The sequence below is a fragment of the Carcharodon carcharias genome, chromosome 5 (assembly GCF_017639515.1).
Source record: "Carcharodon carcharias isolate sCarCar2 chromosome 5, sCarCar2.pri, whole genome shotgun sequence".
NCBI classification, from domain to species: Eukaryota; Metazoa; Chordata; class Chondrichthyes; order Lamniformes; family Lamnidae; genus Carcharodon; species Carcharodon carcharias.
Window position 1 is genome coordinate 153,569,926 of NC_054471.1, and position 21,476 is coordinate 153,591,401.

The 21,476-nt window shown below is 43.3% G+C and overlaps 1 protein-coding gene across 1 annotated transcript in view; it reads left to right on the top strand.

Annotated features, from left to right (window-relative positions):
- Positions 1-14,209, top strand: part of tfap2d (transcription factor AP-2 delta (activating enhancer binding protein 2 delta)) — an 87,891-nt gene extending 73,682 nt beyond the window's left edge. The window contains exons 7-8 of the mRNA XM_041188552.1: positions 8,958-9,071; positions 13,990-14,209. Of these exons, the coding sequence (XP_041044486.1) occupies positions 8,958-9,071; positions 13,990-14,209 (334 nt within the window). The remainder of the gene's footprint in view (positions 1-8,957; positions 9,072-13,989) is intronic.
- Positions 14,210-21,476: the final 7,267 nt, after the last annotated feature.

Here is a 21,476-nt window from a genome sequence, read left to right on the forward strand (position 1 = left end):
TGTGAAATAATGTATTTTTACACTGCAATATAATAACTCATTCTGATTTTTCATTTCCAAGAATGATAGAAACAAACGAACTGCAGATAGCATGTTTTACATTAAACCTGAAGGTACGGATAAACAGAGTTTAAAAACATCAACAATTTAAATTTCTCATCTCCACTGTTATATTGTGTACTAACTGAATCAAAGGTCTGGAATTAATAATAGAGCGTCTATTGGACTTAAAGCCTGATTCAAATTTTTGCCTCAATAAAACAGACTGTTAAACCCACCTAAGCGACATGCAGTATACCCCATGAATTATTCCTGGCCCATTTATGGAGTGGTCAGGAGCTGTCCCCTTAAGGCTGACTCAGTGCCAGGATATATTTGTGGAATGTTGGTGACATTGCTCTGCCTCATGTCTCCTGAGAACTATGGGATATTTATTACTTCATAGGACTCTAGTTTCATAATCAAGAGACCTATTGCCACAGTAGGATGGACATTTCATCCATACAGAAGAAAGGCCCTTTAAAAATGGCAGTAGCCAGAGCTTTGGTGTTGCTGAGGGGTGGGAGGTCAGGGGTGGGTGGGGGGGGCGCTTTGGGGAGGGATAGGGGCATAGGTCTAACAATTGTATTTTAAGGGCATTGTCACCATGTTGACTGGATGAAAATCTGCTCCAATTGGTTTCATGTCTTTGACTTTCAAATGTCTTTTTTATTGTCAAAATGGAAATCCCTTCCTTTGTTTGCCATTCATTGACATCAGTTATAAGGAGTGCCCTAGAATGACTCCATTATTAGTTGCAGGATGCATGATTTAAAACTGGCCCTGATACAACCTGAGCAGAAAGTAAAACAGAAATGCTCAGCAGGACAGGGAGCATCTGTCGAAGCAGCGGAGTGGCTCTCAGACCATGCTGATGCTGTGTCCTCCTTGTTTTACATTGAAAACCCTCAAGGAACGTTTCTGTAATTAACATTACCACAGCAGTCTATAAGCAGTGGCGACCCTTCTCAAGGGTTTCCAAGCCAGCAATAAAACTGATTTTTTTTACAAAAAAGGAAATATGAAGTGAGCCTATTGTGTTGGTCTTTGAAAAGGGGGAGGAGAAACGTTGAATCCTGAAGTCCTCTGTCTAGATTTCTTGTTCCCTGTACACAACACTTTGCCCATATTTTGTCCTTGCAGTTATCACAACCCATGCTAAAAATATCATTAAGTGGAGGCCTGCATTAATCAGAACCCTACAAGGAAAGATTAGGCCTCCCTACTGCGGACTCTCCCTCCACTCCCAAGTTCTGGAAGATGATCCTGAAACCACTTCACCTTCCCATCTTCTTGCCAGTGAGTCTTTCATTGGTATAGGGATGGCCTCCTGCTGCTTGAACTTCAATTTCCGCCCACCAACATATGTTGCTTTCTAGCAGCATGGAGACAAAGCCCATAAGCACAATGTGTTTGGGTCTCAAGCTATCAACATTAGACAACATTATTTATATAAAGCAGCATTGTAATACTGAGGGAACTGTGCACCGTTTCACCCCGCATACCTTGGACAATGGGAGTTTGATTTTTATTTTGAACTGAACACTTGTTGCCACCTCCTCCCCAATTTTGAAATTCTATTTCCAGTTGAAAAATCTCCCCTTCAGATTCTGCAGAGCAGCAGAGAAATTCAGTACTAGTAGAGCATCAGAAAGTTTTCCACAAAACAAAGCCCTGTCTGGGATTTTCTGTGCCCGCTGGTGTTGGGCTTGTTCGGTGCCGTGAGTGGACAACCAGTGTGAAAACAGTTTGCGATCGTCCGCTCAGCCCGTTGATGGTGGGCCACGTTCCCCACCATCGGTTGTCGGGAACCTCATTGTAATACCTCAGCTTATCATAATAAGGTCAGCCTGCAGGACTCATCCCCCTGCCCGCTGGATCGTTTGCCCAATTCAGCTGGAAAACACGCTGATAAAGAACATGTCTTGACAACTGTGATGTGCAGAAGTCAGGATTTACCGCCAGGGTCTTGCTCACATTGCGGACATTCGAAGAGCAGACGATGCAGGAGCCCAACAGCAAAAGGACCCTTGGGGAACATTCATGGCACACTGGATGGATTCTCATGGACCTGGCTCTGCTGCAAAGCATCTCACGGAAGTTGGAAAGTCACCGTTGATGTTCACAATGGATGATGGTTGAGGGGGTGGGAGACGGAGTTCTAGGATCGACTGGGAGAGGAAGAGGTGTTAGGAGTGGGGTGAAGGTGGGGGGGGGCGGCGTGTAGAGCACTGGAGAGGATGGGGTAATAGGGGGGAAGATAGCAACCGGGGAGGTAGGTGTAAGAGGGGAGGTAGGTGTAAGAGAAGGAGTTCGGAGAGGGGAGAGGAGAAGGAGTCCAGGGAGAGAAAGGAGTGCAGATAGGGGAGGGAATAAGAGGAGGAAGAAGTAAGGGTGGAGGAAGGGGTTGGGGAGGGGGAAGGAGTAAAGCTGGAGGAAGAAGTGAGGCTGGAGGAAGAGGTAAGGCTGGAGGAAGGAGTCAAGGGAGGAAGGACTAAGGGTGGAAGAAGTGAGGCTTTCTGAGGGTGTCAGGAAGGGGAGGGACTAAGCAAGTGGGAAGTCGGAGAGTTGGGGGTGGGTGTGGTGGAAGGACTAAGTGGGGGATGGGGGGTGAAGGTGTTCCGTGGTGGGGGAAGGATTCTAGGGTGGAGGGGGAAGGGGTCTGGAGGGGAGAAGGGGTCCAGAGGGGGAAAGAAGTTCTGGGGTGGGGGAAAGTATCCAGAGGTGGGGAAGGGGTTGCGGGGTGGAAAGGGCTGCAGGGCGGAATGGTGTTCTGGGGGAAGTGGTCTGGAGGGGGTGAGGTGCTCTTGGGGAGGAATATCTAGGTGAAATTGCAAGGAGGGGTCTGATGGGTCCATGTCTACCTCCTGGGGAGTGAACTGAGGGTGTGTGTGGTAAGAGGGAATGATAAGAATGACTGAGGGAAGAATGAGTTAGTAGGGTGGAAGGGCAAGGGTTTGACGGTAGAGGGGACGGTGAGGGTGGTTGCTGGGTTCTTGGAGGCAGACAGGGACTATGGGTATGGAAAGGAGGTCAGGGAGGTTAATCTGGATGAGTGTTGGATTTACAGGAAGGAAGGGAATATGCACGTTCACCTGGACATCCCCGAAGGAAAAGGGTTGTGGCTGGTAGGTCACAGAGGGGAGGTGGAAGGTGATGCCTGGATGGGAGTGGAGGGGGGTGGGTCAACTGTGATAGGGGAAAGGAAATGGGTGACGAGGGGAGGGGAAAAGATGGGAGAGCACATGAAAAACCAAATCCAAGCCATCCTGATCAAATCGAAAGTGAAACGAGAGTCGTGCTGGGTGAGGTCAGATGCTGCATGGGAGCGTGATCAGTGGTGGGCAGAGATGCAGGGCAGCTCAGATGGACAACAGAACACGAATCCCAGCAGGCAGCATTGAAAATGCTCAGGACATTGAGGTGACTATGATACGTGAAGGATCCACGTGAGTGTGAGAATACTTGCATGAGACCCCAATAGGTCCTGACACACACACACACTTTTCCCTCCAGAATCACTCATGGGCCACCTGCTCCCTCTGCGGTGACAGAGGACAAGGTTGAGGGAGTCACAGGCAAAGGGACTCAGAGGGAGAGAACTGCCTCTGAGATTCCCTGAGTGGATGACTCAGGGGTGTCCAGCTGCCGATCCTCCTCCCTTTGAGTGCCTGGGGACCCCGGCCTGACTCCTTAAGGGGAAGGAGCATCAGGAGGGATGTCGAGTTGCCCCATTTTCCCCCTTGTGTTGCCACTGCAGGAACTCACCCATGGCTCCTGTGATGGAGTGCAGGTCTGAATGCATCCCCACACTCTGCTGGACCAGGGTTTTCATGGCATCTGCCATCCTCATGGAGACCTCCATACACGCACACGTGGGCACCACTTCATCAGAGAGCAGGCGGATGCACTCCTCCAACTCACGTGCCGCTCGGCTAAGGGCTTCCAACAGCTCTGCGTGATGTTCCCCGCCTTCCAGTGACTCTCCAGGATGAGTTTGAAGGCCAAATATAGAGGCTGATCATCTGACTTGGACCTCACAGATGCCTGGCCCCAGCAGTCTCCAAGTGCCAGGGAGCTTGCATGAACCTGCCTCCTGCTGCTGAGGATATGTGTCCGTGCAGTGACCACCAGATTGTGACTCCGAGCCTGCTCTAGATCTAGGTCCCACCGATGTGCAAATCTCAGCACTGGTGGGGGGTGTGGGTAAGTGCTGTGATGGGTCTTCCAGGCTGTGTATTTCCAGCTCTTCAATGGAGGAGGTGTCCTCTTGGCTGGAGGTGAGGACCTGGATGGAGCTGAGGGACTGGCTGCCTGAGGGTGCCGGTTGCTTGGCAGATCTCCCTGTGAACCAAAGTAGTGATGATTAGTGCATGGCAGCAAAGTCAAAAGCAGGAGAGAGAGCACACACAGTTGTGTTGTGAGAGGGATGATGTGGTGCAGGGTCCTCAGGAGGGTAATCACCGCTGACCTCACTGTCCCCGCAGGCACGGTCCATGTCCTCATCAGTCAGTGTGCAAAGTGAGTGAGGGGACCTCTCCCTGCTGATGTGAGCTGACTTCTGTATGAAAACAGATAGAGAGAGTGTGAGCAGGACACATCGCACTGCGTGGAATGTTTGTGTGGTGATTGGAGCCAAGGACATGATGAGGATACAAGCTCAAGATAGTATGAGCCTGATGGAGATGTGAGGGTGTGTGTGAGAGTTAGTGGTGTTGTCCCTTGAGGTATGAGATCTCTGTGGATGTGTGAGGGGTTTGTGAGTGTGAGTTGAGAATGATGAGAGGAGAATTACATTAGCAGAATGGATGAGACCATTCATCTTGTAGTGGCACTGAGTGGCATTGGCACTGCCCACTGCTGCCATCACCTCCCAAGCTGGATTCGTGAGGTTGCTGCCCATCCTGTGGCCAGAGTGGGGGTAGATGACATCACGGTGAGCCTCCACTGTGTCCAAAAGGCACTCAAGGGACGTGTCATTGAACCTGGGGGCTGCAGTCTTTTTGCTTTTCAGGGCCACGTCTTCTTTGCAGCAGCCGTGGGCTGGAAGCACTGAGAGGTGTGCGCACATCTCCACTTTAAATATGGTGCAATGTGATAACATGGCAGGTGAATGAGAGCCTGTTTCCCAAGAATGCATAATTAATGCAGCGGGTTTGGGACGATACAGCATGAAAAGCCGCCATTGTGGCCAGCGAAGTAAAATGTTGTTTTAACTGCCTGCTACTGCACTTAGTGCAAATCTGTGTGTTTTCTTGGGCTAAATGAGTTTAGCACTTTTAACATCAGTTTTATTGACTTAGAGAAATGTTTTTTTGAGAATCATCAGTTTCTGGATATGGATAAGTATTTGTTAAAGATGAAATCAGAATATGAGCTTTAAAAATACATTTATAGTTTTTGTACACTTTGGCTCCTTGGAGGATTGCTTTGACTGCAGCATATATAATTTCCCAATAAAATAAATGTAAAAACAGTTTCTTGGGTATAGACTTTTGTAGGCTTGAGTCTAAAAAATTGATCCACAGTTTCAAGACACAGCATGGGTCTATGTATGCAATACCGTGCTAAGACTAAGTGTTTGTGTATTGACTTTTTTTCTTAAGAGATATATCAATTGCTGTCAGACTAGTGTGATTGACAGCTTACATGATGCTGCAGGAATCCATGTAATTGGAGTGACCTGTATTTGGTACTTGCTTGAAAACACTGAAAGGGTGACCTCAGGATGAGTAACCTAGGACTGGAAATCATATAAATCATGTAGAAGCTGGAACCATGTGAAACAAAGAGTGGTATTTAAAGCCTGCTGCTCTTCTTTTCCTTCAAGAAGTAATTGTTCCCTGAGATGATCACCAATAGCAAATTTGAATGTTTCTTTGAGATTTTTCCATTGTGGTAAAATAGAAAATTCATCAAGCTACAAATATTCAGGAAATGCTGCAAAGTAAACATGGTTTACTTCTGTGTAATTCATTTATTCAATCTTTTATTTCTTTTAAATGTTTGTGGAATATTCAGGGAAAAGCTCCAACTTCAAATTGCTTTGCTTTCAATTTTTCTCTCCTCTGCTGATAGTTCTGATCTATTCTGGGGTACAATACTACAGGCACTGGTTGTCTTCCCATGCCTTGGCTGAGATAAAATCCTTGCTGTGGAAGTTTGCTGTGCACAAATTAACTGTCATGTTTCCTACAGTTAGAACAGTAGCTACACTTCAAAAGTACTTCATTGGCTGTAAAGCACTTTGGAACATTTGGATGTTGAGAAAGCTACATAAAAATGCAAATCTTTCTTTTTAACCACAAACTGGCAACCCATGGCCCATTGGCCTCAAACTTTGCATAGGCTTTGATAGAGGCAAGCAGTCATCCCATCCAAAAGCTGGGAGTCTATTCATGTTGGAGTAATATACTGTGTGTAAGACCCAAGTAAAATTCTCAAATACCAATGGGTGAAGGGTAGACCTATTGGCACTGGACATACAAGTAACATTTACACCAGACAAGTTCCAGGCAATGACCACCTATAACTAAAAAAGCTAACCATCTCCCCTTGACATTCAAGAGCATTACCATTGCTGTATCCCCTGCCATCAATATCCTGGGGATTACCATTACCCAGAAATTAACTAGACCAATCACGTAAATTTGATACAAGTGGAGATCATTCCATCGCACTCCTGGGGCAGAATCTTCGACTCGGTGAGCGGGGGCAGGGCCCACTCGCTGAGGCGTAAAATAACCCACAGTGACATCGGGCGTGCGTCCCAATGTCCCCATGCGTCATTCAGATTTTCCATTCGGCAGGCGCGCAGCTGACTCAGCTGCACGCCCACTGAACTGCCAATGGCCTATTAAGACCAGTTAACTATCATCTGAAACAATTAACTGAGCTGCCTGTCCAACCTTAAGGTTGGCGGGCAGGCAAAGAGCCCAGGCGGCCTTTGCATCTATCATGAAACTTCATCCATGGGCGGGATGAGGTTTCATGAAGGTTTTTAAAGTCTTGTAAAAATTTTTACTAAAGTTAATAGACATGTCCCAATTCATGTGACAGTTTCACATGAGAGGACATGTCTTAAAAATATTTTCTTTCATCTATTAAATTTTTTTGAATTTAATCTAATTTCTCTGAGGCAGCTCTGCCTCAGGGAGAATTTTGAGCCCTTTCACACGCATGCGCAAAAGAGCACAGGCCCCTACTCAGGCAACCCCACTGCCCGCACAGGGAGCGCTCAGCACTTCCAGGCGTGTATCACGCTGGGCGGGCCTTGATTGGCTCGCCTATGTAAAATGGCAGCGCCCAGCTGATCACGGGTGGCAATTGGCTGCGTGCACGCCCGCACCTGCTCCCGCCCAACAACCCCCGACGGGAAGAAAATTCTACCTCGATTTCAGTCTTGTAGATGGTGGACAGGCTTTAGGGAGGCAGGAGGTGAGTTACTCACCACAGAATTCTCAGCCTCTGACCTCCTCTTGTAGTCACATATTTATATGGCTGGGAACGTTTGGTTTGTGGTCAATGGTAACCCCCTGGATATTGATAGTTGGGGATTCAGTGATGGTAATGCCATTGAATGTCAAGGGGCGATGGTTAGATTCTCTCTTGTTGGAGATGGTCATTACCTTGCACTTGTTTGGTGTGAATGCTACTTGCCACTTTTTAGCTCAAGCCAGATCTTGCTACGTTTGGACATGGACTGCTTCCGTATCTGAGGAGTCGCGAATGGTGCTGAACATTGCGCAATCATCAGCGAACATCCACACTTCTGACCTTTTGATGGAAGGAAAGCCATTGATGAAGCAGCTGAATATGGCTTGGTCTAAGACACTACCATGAGGAACTCCTGTAATGATGTCCTGTGCTTGAGATTATTGACCTCCAATGACCACAGCCATCTTCCTTTGTTTTATGTATGACTTCAACCACTAGAGAGTTCCACCGCATCCCCCGATCCCCATTGACTCTAGTTTTGCTAGGGGTCTTTGATGTCAAGGACAGTCAGTCTCACCTCTTTAGTTCAGTTCTTTTGTCCATGTTTGGACTAAGGCTGTAATGAAGTCAGGAGCTGAGTGGCCCTGGTAGAACCCAAAATGAGCATCAGTGAGCAGGTTATTGCTGAGCAAATGCCTTTTAATAGCATTGTCGACCACCCCTTCCATCACTTTGCTGATGACCAAGAGTTGACTGATGGCGCAGTAACTGGCCGGGTTAGATTTATCCTTCTTTGTGTGGAAGGGCAAACCTGGGCAATTTTCCTCATTGTCGGGTAGATGCCAATGTTGTAGCTAAATTGGAACAGTTTAACCTGGGGTGCAGCTAGTTCTGGAGCACAAGTCTTCAGTATGATTGCTGGAATAGTATCAAGGCCCCATAGCCTTTGCTGTATCCAGTGCCTTCAGCCGTTTCTCAATATCACATGGAGTGAATTGAATTGGCTGAACACTGGCTTCTGTGATGCTGGGAACCTCTGGAACTGTCCGAGATGGATCATCCGCTTGGCACTTCTGGCTGAAGGTGGTTGCAGATGTATGATGCTGGAGGATTAAAGAAGAAATGTAAAACAATTTAAGAATTGATGTGGCAACCAAATTTGGAAAAGGAGGGTTGGGACATGTTATGTGACTGCAACACCACAGAGGGGCCATGGTAATGGCACTATCTGTTAAAATAGAGAGGGTAAGATGGTCACCAAGAGCACCATTGTCCTAGACCATGTAAGAGGCTCAATACATCAATTGATCTATATACTCTTTTGCTTTTGCCAATTCAGTCTGGTGAGCTTTCCTGAAATTTTCAATTCAACGTCATACCTCACCAAATCCAAGATCCTTGGAAGCTACTAAATAACAAACTGGCATAAGTCATATTAAATCTAATACATTAACAAACTGTGTTCTTTTTTTAAATTGCAGGCAAATCTGTAAGGAATTTCAGGACCTATTAAGTCAAGAAAGATCACCCCTGGGATCCTCAAGACCGACTCCAATTCTAGACCTCGATATTCAGAGACATTTAACACACTTTAGGTATTTCTGCCACTTATCATATTGATCGAACTTACACTAAAATTCTTAGTCACCTGACATTGTATCAGCAAGTCAGTTACTCTGATGTTGATATTAACCATATGGCGTTATGGTGTTTGAGGTACAAAGAACATAGGAACAAGAGTAGACCGCTTAGCCCTCAAGCCAGTGCCACCATTTAATGAGATCAGGGCTGATCTGTGACCTAACATCATATATATTGCATCCATTACAGTAGATTTACTAATGATATTGTTGGGAAGAAAAACACACCCTCACTCAGTGGAGCAAGAAGACCTGAGGACTGGTGTCCCGGGCAAAGTCATGAGCATCAGAGAGGATGATCATCAGCTTACCTGAGCAAGTGCCTACATACTACTTGTAACCCTCCATGCACCTCAGCTAATATTCAACAAACTTCACAACTTCATGCTGCAGTCTCAAGACTGCCATCTGTTAATGTGTCACCCCAATTCTTTCCCTCTTTTCTCTTTCCTCTTGTAACTTCAGAGAATCTAGACCCTGCAGAAGAATCCACTTTGGAAGAGGGCACTCTACCACAAGTTGCACCATCATGCACCCTATTCCACACAAACACCACAAACATCGGCTCTCTGTGTGGGTTAGATAATGATCCAGAGGGCTGTCCACGTTTTGAGACACCCAGCATAATTAAGCAGCAACAAATGCTTGTGGCAGTGACGGCCCAGGAGGCAGCTCATCAGACAGAGAAGTTCTTTTCCAGCACTGCTAAACAGGACACAGATGTGGATTTCCAGGGCCCAGCCACGAGGAGAAAACTGCCTGTGTTACTCAAGTGAATACATCAGGCATAGGAAGGCCTGCAAGGAGTTTCAACACTTCAGCTGAAAGTATGGAGGAGTCTGCTCCTATCTTATGTGATGTCATCTTGCATGGCATCCCCAGAGACACTATAGTCAGGCCCTCACAAAAGGAGTCGGTGCCATCTATCTTAGCTTTACGGGAAGCTCAAATCACTGAAATGTATTGCAAGGAGTCATTCATCTTGTAAAATCTCCTCTCTCACAGATCAGTGAAATTGGGGCGTGTCAGCCCTAAGGGATGGCAGAGACCACTCACACATGTCTGTTGCTTCGTCACCTCCTTCAACCAACACCCATCATGGTGCCAGCTAGTCAGCTGAGCGAGATTGCACTGGCAACTGCCAAGATGCAACAACCTGAAGCTGGGTGCTCAGAAGTTCAAACACCTAAAGGTAAGGTTCCCAACCCTCCTGGTTGAGCCTGGACTCTCCAGGAATTGAAGATCAATCTCCCGGACACTGCTGTATGCAACTCTGGAGGAAAGTCATTGGGATATTAAAAACATTGTTTTTTGTCGTTTTCTTTGAATAATTTCAAAATATTTAAAATGGGAAGACAGAGGCTATTTGGCTGACAGCCAAGCATTATCCAATTGAGTAATGAATCCTTTTGCTTTCCAATTGGTGTAGCAATGTAATGCGTCACAAATATGCGTATTTTGGCCATCTAATGGCTGAAGAGTTGGGTCAAGTCATGTGATGAAACCTTCAGGAATACATTCAATCACAATTGGCAACCCTACCCAGCCATGAGCATCCCGTCATGATCAACAGCAATCATCCACCAACATAGCTGAGGTTCCTAGGAGAGAACCTTGTAGGAGTACTGGAGATAGGAAAACTTCTTCTAAGAAAGGCACTATGTGTTGACACTTGAATGAGAAATTAATATAAGGCAATTATTGTGCTAGGATTTAAATTCTTCACATTATTGACATTTGGCACTTTGATTTGCAGTGAAATTTTATAGCAGCTTCTGAATTTGCGGTGTCATTATGTCATAGACATAACAGCTGGCTGAATGATTTCAACATTCTTTAATACAAAATGAAGGAAATGGTAGGTGATGTAGCTTTAATACAGATGTGCTTTGGACAACTTTTCAAGACAGGAGAATGAGCAAATTATTGAAATATCTGAGCAATTAATATCCCTCACATCTCCTTCTGCAAGATGGTGAGGCGGTTCTCCATCTTCTGCTGCTTCCTCACTTTCCCTTTGGTCTGCCTTAACCAATGGCAACTATTCCCACTGTTGTGCCTCCTTCAAATATGGGCCTCCTAGTATGGCAAGGTGGTGCATGATGCAGCACAGCACTATGATGGAAGAGACTCTTTCTGAAGCAAATTGTGAGGAACACCTACCTGCACCGCCGCACCGCCCCCCCCCCCCACCCCGCCACCCCAACCACCCAATCTCCCCACCAAACTGTTGAGACATCTGAACCTCTGCTTCAGTTACCTCATGGCCACTCTACCATGTTTATGGAAGGGCTGAGTATTGAAGAGATAGTAGAATATTACAGAATACGTGCAATGTGACAACTGTCAGACTTCCTTGGACAAACATATGTGATCCTTTTTCTGCAACTGGGGACTAAAGGACATTAATAGAATGGTAGTCTTTCATATTCAAAAATTCTGCAGTGCTTGGTGCTCTCATGTTCTGAAGGCAACACCGGTGCGGTCCACAGTACTCTGGATACATCTGTATTAAAGCTACATCACCTACCATTCCCTTCATTCTGTATTAAAGAACATTGAAATCATTCAGCCAGCTATGTCTATGACATAATGACACTGCAAATTCAGAAGCTGCTATAAAATTACACTGCAGATCAAAGTGCCAAATGTCAATAATGTGATTAATTTAAATCCCAGCACAATAACTGCTGCAAGTCACAAACCCTCTCCTGTTGACTGTTGAGGTCAATGATGCAGGTAATGTATTGGTCATTCCTGGCAAACAGAATTTTGGTAACCTGATTAGTGCAGCTATGCATTGCAGATTGGGAGATGTATTACCACTCATGATAAGCAGATAAACCTGCCAAAATGCAGAAAATCTCAGAAGGATGCACTCTGGAATCTGGAAGGTTGCTTGACAAACCAAACACCTCAAAAGCACACAGACACCATGATCCAGTTACATGTACATACTGCTTTTAAACATTGCTTCAGCGGATAGATCAATCCAGCTAGGCTTTATTGGCAGGCTGGGCTATGGGCAGGGCCTTCTGGATTTTCATGTGAAAATGACATTGAGATTGTAATTGAGACAGAAAGAACCCAATTTCCATAACTTCACAAGGCCTCCATCTGCCTCTGACAGACACCTTGAACAACTCAGAAAACTGCAATTAAGATAGCAATGGAGGGAATGCATTCTGAGCTTACCAGCATCACGATGACAGGAAACTGTGACTGAGTGAGATCTACCTACAACTTCACCAGTTAGCCACAGACATGTTGAACTGTTTAAATATGACCTGTTTCAAAACAAATACAAGAAAAGACAGATTTAAAAATGGCTGCCATGAGTCACCTGATATCTGATACTGTAAGTTGACAACTTCTCTGGAAAGTTTCTATATGAATTGCACTACAGAACTGTTGCGTGGAATTTCACACCTGGGGGGCTGTTGAGGTCCAATTCAAACTCTTGAAAGGCAGGCATTAAAAATGCAAAGTGCTGGACTTTGATCAGCTGTAGTTCTGTCAAGACAATGGGAACTGCTAACCAGCCAGATACTCATCAGGCATTCAAAACCCCCTGTGGAGGGCAAAATAATCCTATCTTCTGTTGATTTCTATCATGAAATGTGTCAAAAGTTTTGGAGATGGAAAGATCAAAAAATGGGATAACTAGGTCTGCAACAATGATGGCAAGACATGCTTATTGAATACCTTCCCTTCCTGGGAATATATAGACACAAGTTTTAAAAACTGGTTCTGCCAAGCAGAATCAGGAGGAAAGAGGAAGGAGGAGAAAGAAACAACAGAGTCATCTGAAAACACTACTGGAAGAGAGCAGTAAAGATCTCTCAAACTCTCTCCCTCTATCTCTCTCTTTCTCAAGCCAGAAGAATCTCCTCAAAAAAGTACAGACCTGAACCAGCTCAACTCCAGAATTCTACAGGAAACTAATTAACTCCAAATGACCACAGCGTTCAACAATCTATGCCTCAAAGACAAGCAAAGGACTTAATCCCTAACTCTTTATTGGACTCTAACTTCCTTACTTCTGTTATCTATGCGTGTGCTGTCACATTTTTTTTCCCCTCAGGTTCAGTAACTAAAAAGCTTTATCTTTGACTGGCTTGGTTGGCTCATTATTGAAAAAATAAATACATTTGAATTGGAAAAGGCATTTATAGGGACAAGAAATTTTAAAACTTTTGTTCAACCAACTGAGGGGCCTGAATAGAAGGGGAGCCCGTCTTGCTCCTGCTCACCCCGTCATAACACCAGTAAGAATTCTAATGGGTACTTAACCACCCAGCCACCTTATTCCCATCTGATGCAGCAGACTAATATTGATAGATCGTTGTGTTAAGGTGGCTGATGCCTTGATGCTCCAATGATACATATACTGGTGAAACCATAGATCTACCTCCTTTTGTCTCTGGGCCCTTGGAAGGTTTTTGGCCATCGGTGTCATGAATAGGTTTTATCGTTATTTTCTCAATTGTAATATTTGTACAAAGAATAGATTTTCTTATCCTGGAGCTCCTCTACTTAGTTTGAGAATCTTTCTGACTATAATAGATTATCTGGTCATTATCACATTGCTGTTTGTTGGGGCTTGCACAAATTAGCTGTCATATTTCCTACATTACAACAGTGACTACATTTCAAAAATACTTCATTGGTTGTAGAGTGCTTTGTGATATTGGGTGTTTGTGAAAAGCACAAATGATAAATGTAAATCTTTCCTTTTCTTTCTATTTTTCTGTTGAAAAGTGAGTTATAATTGTGCATTTCTAGTAATAGTTTAATAGTCTTAACAAATTTGCTCCATATTAGTATGCTTGGACTCAAACATTAATATTTCTTGTTTTTAAATCTGACGTAGCCTCATCACACATGGATTTGGTACCCCAGCCATCTGTGCTGCCCTCAGCAGCTTCCAAACTGTCCTCAGTGAAATGCTCAACTACCTGGATAAGCACACAGTTACTAAAAACGGAGGCTCACCAGAGAATGGTCAGGGCAATGGCAACACAGAAAAGGCATCACTGCGGAAGAGCTTGGAGTCATCTCAAAAAGATGGCAAAATTGAGAAGACAGAATGAACTCAGTGAATGAACTTTTAAGTCACCAGAGCTTTCTTGCTGCTGAAGTCCAATTTTAAACAAGGTGTTTTTTTTCCTCTTGTAGGAAGACTGGAAAGAGGGCAATAAAAGCTCGTCATTGGAGTCACTACTTTTACAATACTGGAACATTTAATGCACATTTGTGCTGTTTATATAGTGTTTATAATGATACACCTAACAACTTAAGCACCGGATTCAAAAGTACAATATTCCCTATCAAATAACAATCTACATGATGTGGCATGAAACCTGCTCATTATTTACCTCATGTAATTATTTGCACGATCACAAGATTCTGGGGAAATTATGGCTCCCTGTAACATCCAGGAATCTTCTGATTTTGCACATGTGGCTTCAACCAGGACCCATCAGTCTATGTGAGTTCTGATCTAGTTTCCACCATTCTGGTGGATGAGCATCAAGTTTATGGCAGATGTAAGTTGGAACGGCTACAGATTTTTGCAGCCCATCACATTTCCAGTGGTATATCATATAAATGAAGTAATATGGCAACACAGAGAAACTAAAACTGCTAAAGTGTTTATTCAAATTAGTTTCCTGACTGATCATGTTATAAATTGAAGTTGCCATGGTGAGCCATGTGGTATGATACATTTCCTAATTAGCCAGACAAACCAGGACACAGATTATAAAAATATTCATATCACATGTTATTGATCCATTTTCACCCTGAGCTTAATTCAAACCCCCTGTTACATTATTCGATTTTTTTGACAAAATGAAGTTAGGTTTCTGTGCATCTTGTAGTATTATGTGTGTGACAGTAACACTTTTAAGGTTTAGCATTGATATCTCAGCATATATGAACCTCAGTGAGTTTTTGAATAGTTTCGAGTCATTGAATATAATCAAGGCTGAGACAGGCACATTCTTGAACGAGAGATAAGTCAAAGGTTATGGGGAACTGGCAGTAAAGTGCAGTTGAGGCCAAGGTTAGATCAGCCATGATTTTATTTGATGACGGAGCAGGCTAAAGGAGCTATGTGTCCTCCTGCTGCACCTATTTCTTATGCTTTCTTTTTCCAATTTGAGCGACAAAAAACAGGTTACCATTTAACACTGAAGTTAGTTTGATTATCAGGTAACTATCAACTTTACGTTTTCAAAAAATTGAAACGCACTAAAATTTAAAAAAATTATTAACACGTTATCTTACCTATTAAAAGTCAGATCCAGGCACTACAGAAAATAAGAAAAAGAGGAAAATGCCCAGCTGGTCAATCAGCATCTGAGAAAAAGAGAGGTTCACATTCTGGGCTTGACCTTTCCTCAGAACTCAGGATCGCACCTTAAAACATTTATCTATTAGCCTCTTTTCCAGTCATTAATCAGTCTGCTGTGCATTTTTAGAAATTCTAGATTTTTTCTTTCAGATTACAAGTACATTCAATTAATTTATATTCCTTGTATTGGCCAGATTGAATGACTTGTAGATTATTTCACTTGCAAGAAATGCCTGGATAACTTGGTGTACAATTTTATTATACAAATTTAAATTTGGAAATTCCCCTGATGTTTTCAGCTGAACAGAATTCAAATACTCTCTCAAGATCATTCAAAGTAGTGCAATACTGTGGCTACAAGGGCAGGTCGGAGGCTGCGAATTCTGGGGAGAGTAACTCACCTCCTGATTCCCCAAAGCCTGTCCACCATCTACAATCCAAAGTCAGGATTATGATGGAATACTCTCCACTTGCCCGGATGAGTGCAAATCCCACAACACTCAAAAAGTTTGACACCATCCAGGGCAAAGCAGCCTACTTGATTGGCACCACATCCACAAACATTCTCCCTCCAGCACCAACCAACAATAGCAGCAGTGTGTACCATCTACACGATGCACTGCAGAAACTTAGCAAGGTTCTTTTAACAGCACCTTCCAAACCTGCGACCTCTGTCACCTAGAAGGACAAGGGCAGCAGATGCATGGCAACACCACCACCTGCAAGTTCCTGTCCCAAGTCACACAGCATCTTGACTTGGAACTAAATCACTGTTCTTTCACTGACATTGGGTCAAAAACCTGGAACTCCCTTCCTAACAGCATTGTGGATGTACTTACACCACATGGACACTGTGGTTCAAGAAGGCAGCTCACCACCACTTTTGCAAGGGCAATTAGAGACGGGCAATAAATGCTGGCCCAGCCCATGATGCCCACATCCCATGAAAGAATAAATGAAAAGAATTACCTTTCCCAGAATTAGTTTCAAGTCAAATCTTTTTAAGCCCATTCAAAGAAACTATTTTTCTCTCCATATCCCTGTTGACCCCTCTGCAATGTCTGATGAAGTTGAGCACACCAGTCTCTTCCATTATTTCTCCTCTCCAGGATTCACTTTGTATGGATCCACCCCTACTTGACTAAACACAGCAGCACATCTCTAGTAATGGCTCCTCTTCCTGTCCCCATTATGTTCCTCTGAATTTCCACTAATGATTTTTTTATTTGTTCATGATGTGCATTTACTTCCTTTCCCTAATTGACCTTGAGAAGGTAGAGATGTGTTACTTTCTTGAACCTCTACACCTAGACTGCCGTTAGGGAAGGAGTTCCGTGTTTTTAACGCAGTAACAGTGAAGGATTGGTGATATATTGCCAAGCCAGTACTTAGAGGGAACTTGAAGTTGGTGTGTCCCACATGCCTGATGCCCTTGTTCTTCTACATGTCAGATGTCACAGGTTTGAAGGGGCTGTCAAATAATTCTTGGTGAGATCTATCCTTGGGACCCTGATCATTCTGAAAAACATGCTGTTCCAAATTGTATCATCCACAGACACAAGCTTATTTTTCATACATTTGTTGACATATTTTCCTTTCCAACACTTCCCTCAACTCTACAACAACCTCCCTGTGTTGCTATCTCACCTGTATGACTTCAAGTCATGGATGAATCAAAATTTCTGCCATCTGAACATTGAACATGGGGTTGTGGGGCATAGAGGAGTCAATGTCATCAAGTTCATCCCTTGATATGAACTTTGCTCAATTGCAATATTTGTCTACCCTTCTCCGTGGCCACCTGCTCAAGCTGAACCTGATCTTGCAGATATTATGTGTTCTGAATGATCCAAAACTGACCTTCTTTCCCCACATCATATCCCTCACCAAGGCTTCAGTAATATTGCCTGCCTTCTACTCTACCTCAACCTCCACATCTCTAAAACCTTTATTCACATTCTTTTTCAAATCTGGATTCAATTTCTACAATGTTCTCCATTTTAGTCTGTTGTCTTCCAGCATCTGTAAACTTCTATTTCTCCAGAGCTCGGCTGCTCATACCCTGTCCCACACAAAGTCCTGCTCACCCATTGCCCCTATTTCCACTGAGCAACATTATTTTGTTGTTTAAAATCTTTATTCTTATTGTCAACTCCCTCCTGGACTTACCTTATCATTTGCCTGTAGCCTTCCATCCATTCAGTTGTCTGACTTTGGGCTTTTGTATATCCCCCTCCTTACATTGGTGGCACATCCTTCAACACCCCCTCAGTCTGACTTTCTGGACCTTGCTGGCTAAATTCATTTTCCTCCCTCCACTTCTTTCTCCACCCTTAAAATCTATCCGGGAACCCATACTCTCAATCACAATTTTAATCACTTCTAAATCTTGCAGCATCCACACCTTTATTCACTTTCTCTTTTATTTCTCTCCCACAACCCTAACCCTCCCGTCCATATAGCATCTTGGAATATTGTCCATATAAAGGTACTATGTAAATGCAAATTGTTCATTGAATCAATCTGGTGCAATCAATTCAATTTAGATTTTGCCATCTTTACAGCGAGTGCTTGGATCCAATGTCCTTTAAGTACGAGATAAGTTATATTACTTATAACGTGCATTTTCAAACCACTTTCATGTGAATAGTGAGAATAGTCGCTTCACCAAAAATAAATCTGTTGAAATGTAAATTACAGCTTTTCAGCCATAGACGTTTCTACCCTGCAATCACAGTTAAAAGATGTGACTTTTGAATATGCAAATCATACTCAGTTATTAGGGTCAGTGATGTTGGGCCTGATGGGTTGCCTTTTGGCAGCAAAGTGGCAGACTGACCTTGAGAGAGGGGGAAGAGATGGATAAAAAATAACTTGAAATAATAATGTGTACTCTTATTGGGTTGTATGTGATGCAGCCCTATTTCTTCCTAAATTTTCCTGCTTACTTGTTCACTCCTTTCTGGTAAAAGCAGCCCTGGAGGTGAGAGCCAGTAACTGGAAGGTGATGGAGGGTGAAGGAGTGAGGAGCTGGTCTTTGGGTCCGACTGCAGCGAATAGGAAGTAGACCTACATCAGTATCGTTAAAATATCAGCAATCACTTGCTTCTCACCATGGAAACATACACCATTAATGCATGACTGCACATATACAATGAAAGGGATCCCACCACTTTAAAATTTTCATAATAATGTGCCATGTTATTTACGCTGAGCTAAAACACTGTTCTGTTGCATGCCATGTCAGCACTAAACTTTAACAGAGGGAATATATGATACTTTTAAATCTTTTTAGGCTACTCATCAATGTTATTTTATTTTACTTTTACTTCATTTTGTTTTATTTCAAAGGCATGAGGGACTAAATGGCCTATTCCTACCTAGACTTAGAAAAATGGGGATAATAATAAATAGAAAAATGGGGCTTTTTCACTTTGACCTTTGACTGAGGGACATTTAAGAAACAATTCTGAATAACAACTATTTCCCCCCACTTATATGACTTTGTAACTCCTGCCTAATGAGATTGTTTCCATGAAATATCTTGTCACCTGGAAGTGAGTTGTGAGCATCACCAGTGTCTTGTACCAATTATTCACTCATATATCCAATGGATCATTAAACAATGTCACCTAGTAAAAGTGTAACATGCAAAATTGATTTAATTTGCTAACTTGGAATGATTAGCCTTATCATCATCCAAGCTTATAAGCTTGATAATGCCCAAAGGCACCTACTGTGTTGTACTTCTATAACCTTTCTCCTAGCCACCATTTATTCTTGCATATCTTTACCTTTACGTTATATTACCAAAACATGAAGCATTCATGCCAAAGAGCATTAAAGAGTTGCCCCAGGTAGGACAGTCAGAGGATGGAAAGACTGTAGATTTACATGCCATAGTAATCTGACCCTCCAATCCTCCAGCCGTTAGATGAAACACCTTTGTCTTTGCCCGGCAAAGGCAGAGAATTGACGCTCCTCATTTCACCCTTCCACTAAGTTGGCCTTCTTTTCACTAATCATGTAACTGGGTTGGTGATGTCATGAAAACCGCCATAGCCTAGACTGCCTCCCTCCCCACCCCCCACCCCCCTCCCACATGAAGACACAGGCCAATGGAACCAAGGAAAAATGGAGATGATATAAGGAAAACTGTAAATAAAAGATTTCAGAACTAAGAGAACATATTCCCAATATCTGATATAAAACATTAAACTTGTAACTTTTTACGTGGTACAAGATGATACTGCATTCTTTAATAGGTTAATAAATATCCAGAACAGAAAGAGTTAAAAATTGCTTGTGATCTGATGAGATTCCTATGAGATTTGATGAATGCACAGTGGTATTCAGGGTTTTTGGCAGACTGAAAGCTTGGTTTTCTTATTGTAAATTGAAGAAATGTAGCAGCTTGCACAGCGCTGGCTGTTTTCTTTTCTACTGTTGCATTCTATAATATGTATTGTACATGAACTGTTGTATTTGTAATCTAATATATGTGTGCACTTGGTCACAAATAAAAATCAAAAGTTCTAAATGTTGTCCAAAAAATGCGGTGAAACATCATTGAGTTAATATACCGAGTTCATTTGGTAACTTTTCAACAACAGTAATAAAAACTTGCATTTGTGTAGTGGTGTTATCAAGGAGAAATGTCTGAAGGCCCTTCACAGAAGCATAACAAGACAAACATTGAGACAAGTCAATGAAGGGAACATTAGAGGAGAAATGCATTTCAGATGTTTATCAAGTGTAAAACATACGCATAACATACCAAATTAGCAGTAGGACAGCCAAACCTTATTTACACAGGCATTGGCTCCAATGTTAAATTTATGAGTCAGATTTCTGACGTATCCAGGGCAGATGCCTAACATAGGCACTAGGCCACTTGTTTATTTTAATGTGAAGTCAATTCCTTCTGAAGGACCTGTTTGCAAAATTAGTTCCTGAAAAGTGGAGCAAACATGTAGATGTTTCAGTAGCTCTTGTAGCCACCAATCAAAGGCAATTGGACTCTTAAGTAGAGCCAGGAGGAGCATGATTGCTCCCCAAACTCCGCAAGTTCTCTAATTGGTTCCCCTTGAAATCTGCTTCAATCCCCCTACAAGGACTTATATGCAAAGGATCAATTTCTATCGTTGTTTGAGCTGTCTAGTTTCAGGCATTCACTTGCTCCACAATGTCATGTCTGGGCTCCAAAATGAGCCTAGAATCATTTCTATCCCATTAAGAGGGGTGACTAAAATTCGAGTGAAAAAGATAGGTTTAGGGGACTCTTAAGGAAGCAGAGGGATTTGAAGAGGTAGAAGGTTTAATGATGGAGTTCTTGAGTTTGAGACTAGACAGCTGAAAGCACATTCAGCAGACATAGAGCTCAGTACAGAAATAATTATTAAGTAGGAAAGAAGCAGACACAGAGAGATTTGTGTGCGAAACAAGGTGAGATTGATTATATTATACGTCATGGGTTCCTGATATGCTTCAGTGACAATAATGTACATACTTCAGTTCAATGTAAAAATGCAATGGGAAATCTATAGTAAATATAGGGGAGAATTTTCTCTCTGTTGGGCAGGCTGAGTGGGAGCGGGCGTGGGTGGGCATACAGACAATAGCCTTCCGCTCTTGGCTGCGCAACACCATTTTACGTGAGCGGGCCAATTAAGGACCGTCCAGTGTGATGCGCACCCGGAACTGCTGAGCCCCTGTGTGGGCGGGGGCATGAGGGAGAGTCTGGGTCTGCCCTCTTTTGCATATGCATGCGAAAGAGCACAGAAATCTCCCTGAGGCACAGAGCTGCCTCAGGGAGATTGGTTTGATTATGAAAAATTTAAATAAAGAAAAAAAATATTCAGACATGTCCCCTCATGTGACAGTGTCACATGAGCTGGGACATGCCAATGAATTTTAATAAAAAATTTTAATTAATTTAAAAACCCTTCATGAAACCTCATCCCACCTGTGGAGGAGGTTTCATGATAAATGTGAATGCTGCC